General features: G+C 38.5%; 1 protein-coding gene across 3 annotated transcripts in view; it reads right to left on the bottom strand.

The window, feature by feature from the left end:
• Positions 1-2,085, bottom strand: part of LOC128693198 (BTB/POZ domain-containing protein 17-like) — a 341,893-nt gene extending 339,808 nt beyond the window's left edge. Inside the window, exon 1 of one of the 3 annotated variants that reach the window (XM_070089517.1) lies at positions 1,663-2,085. In XM_070089517.1, the coding sequence (XP_069945618.1) occupies positions 1,663-1,768 (106 nt within the window). In that variant the 5' untranslated portion in view covers positions 1,769-2,085. Of the gene's footprint in view, positions 1-1,430; positions 1,565-1,662 lie in introns of those variants that run through there. The other 2 variants (XM_070089518.1, XM_070089519.1) reach the window with 2 other exon arrangements.
• Between the last annotated feature and the right edge of the window lie 840 nt (positions 2,086-2,925).

Here is a 2,925-nt window from a genome sequence, read left to right as displayed (position 1 = left end):
TATTGCAATTTGAAGTGCCCTATGAGTTGTAATGGCAGTGCACCTCTAGCAAGACAGTGATTGAGTGAGTGATGGTGAAAGTGTTTTCTTATTTTTCAGGTAACTTTGTATTGGTGGGAGACAGCCAGTGTGTTAAAAAAATGAACCAGCGACCCAGTATTAGGTGGCCGTATCACTGGCACACCCTTCCCCCCAGCACTACAATATCACCATTTACAATCTACACCACCATGAACAACCTACACCACCACAAACAATCTACACCATTATGAACAATCTACACCACCACCATGAACAATTTTTTGTCATTTCCTAAATGCAATATCACATGCTTTCACCCTCAATAGAAGTGCATCCTTATATATTATTATAGGTCAGGTTAGGTTAGGTTGGGATACATTTTTTTTTTCCACAAATAAAATTATCTTAATTACACAACCACTTTGATTCAAGACAATTTTTCCCCCATAAATAATGCATTAGTAGGACCTGAGTATAAACAAAAACTGCAAAAGTAAGTTCTGTTCTTTTGTCCTTCATGAGCCAGCCTGGTGCAAAACTTCTTGCCTGGGCACCAGGAAGCAGAGCTCAGTACAGTGACAACTGTCATCCTCCCTCACAACCTTCAACTTTTTTTATGGGGTTATCCTAGGTAATTTACACATATGTTAAACTATGTATAAAAGAAACACTACCTGTTTATAAATTCAAGTCTCTTCTCAAAGATCACTTACTCACCCAAAACCAAATAAATACTGAATAACTGAACCTTATAAATTGTATATCTTAAATGTTTCTCACAATTATATCACATAAATGTTAAACCTAAAACCCAATCTAACTTTATTATATTTTAAATACACTACCTAACAGAATACTCCATTCTACTGAATGTACAACAATGCATACAACCATATGACCTGTCTATGTAATACTCACTTGTGCTTTATAGTAATCTGTTTACATTAATGTTTTATCACTGATTTCATCATTGCTTAGTTAATCTTAAGTTAATTTTAAGCCAGCCCATAATGCTATGCATAGTATAAGTGGCTTTGGCATGCTGCTCTTATCTGTATTTTTTTGTACCTCTGTATGTGTGCTCAAATTGTTAATAAATAAATAAATAAATAAATAAATAAATGTATGATTATTGTACTTACGTGTACCTGTACTTCAATAAACTTATAATAATAATAATAATAATAATAATATCTATATTTACTACAAGTACATGTACAATATATACAGTCCTAGCTGTCAGACACTGCAACACAAGGGTATCTTGGTACAGACCATCAACAGTCCTAGCTGACATAAAAGACATGTTACTATATAGAAAGTCACTTGTTATGCAGAGCATTTCAGGCAAATTAGGTCAATTTTGTCCCAGGACGTGACCCACACCAGTCAAAAAAACACCCAGGTACCTATTTTACTGATGGGTGAATATAGACAACCAGTGTAAAGAGACACGCTCAATGTTTCTACCCTCGCTGGGAATCGAATCCGGACCCTTGCTGTGTGAAGCGAGAGCCTTAGCCACCAGGCCACGGGCCACCAGGCTGGTGTAGAGGTCCCAGAAGGGTCAAAACATGGTCTAAGCTTTATCTTCAACTAACAGGTTAGTTGTGATAATGAAATAAGATAACGGTAGTGTACCTGAGTTACGACATACAGCAGAGGGTTCAGTGCAGGAGTGTAACACACAAGTCATCAACTTAAATCCACGTGTATCTTGACAATGTTCTGTGATACTTGAACTCATGTGTAGTGTTGTTAAGCATGAGACAGTGTGCAGTGTTGCTGAGCATGAGACAGTGTAGTGATGTTGAGCATGAGGCAGTAACACCACCAGTGACTTACACTTACATCTCTCCACCACTCACAAACATGATAGTAACCAAGACAGTTATTAACTGCATCTCACTTAGTGTAACATAATACAGAGGCAGCAGTACACGAGCGTGTGTATGAGGGTTAAGGCGAGTGTGATAGTATAATGAAGGAGTTGATGTGTATGGAGGCAACAAGAGTGATGACACACTACAGCTGCTGCTGCTGCTGCTGCTGCTCAGCTGACTCTTGTTTACACTGGCGCGCTCATACCCCCGCCCCCGCCCCGCCAACTTTGAAACAACTAACACCTTCCTTAAAATTAAATTTAAATTAAAATTAAAATTCTTTCTTTCTTTATTGGTATTACAATGTGGGGTTTACATGTTATAAAATGTTATTGCATCTTATAAAATATTTATTATAAAGAAGGCCACAAGTATGCCTAGGTAGTAGTTGAATGGTTCAAAGAACCGACATACTGTTAAATTAGACACATGTGCAACTAACCATACCCCCGGCCGGGATTGAACCCGCGGTCATAGAGTCTCAAAACTCCAGCCCGTTGCACATGTGTCTAATTTAACAATATGCCTAGGTAGACCTAATTGGCTTAAGCAGGACACAATAGATATTTACCCGATGGAAATAAATGGTATAAAATACCGACACAATGGCAATATAAACACAAATGCAGTATAATGTGATCCTTTATTGACTACGTTTCGCCCACACAGTGGGCTTTTTCAAGTCACAAACAGAACTACCTGGGGTGGAAGGAACGCGAGTATTTATAGTCCGGCTGAGGTCAGGTGAAGAATGCTGCATCTGATGATGTACCGAGTTGGGTTGTAGAGTCTAAAAACTTGGGTAGCTTGGGAAGGAGACTGGACAAGTTTGTGAGCAGACCTACAGTGTTCTTATGTGGGATAGCGATGAAGAAGTTTCTTGGCAAGTGGTTCAGCTATGTTATAGAAGCCACTATTCTGGTTGAAGTTGTCGGATATAGAAATAAGTGATGATTCCAGGATTCTTCGGTATTGAGTGTTGTCTTCTGTGGCGATAAGTCTTGAGTTTCTGTAGTTTATC

Source organism: Cherax quadricarinatus, chromosome 28 (genome assembly GCF_038502225.1).
Source record: "Cherax quadricarinatus isolate ZL_2023a chromosome 28, ASM3850222v1, whole genome shotgun sequence".
NCBI classification, from domain to species: Eukaryota; Metazoa; Arthropoda; class Malacostraca; order Decapoda; family Parastacidae; genus Cherax; species Cherax quadricarinatus.
The sequence above is the reverse complement of the archived record's forward strand: the minus strand, read 5'-3'. Positions and strand labels throughout refer to the sequence as shown.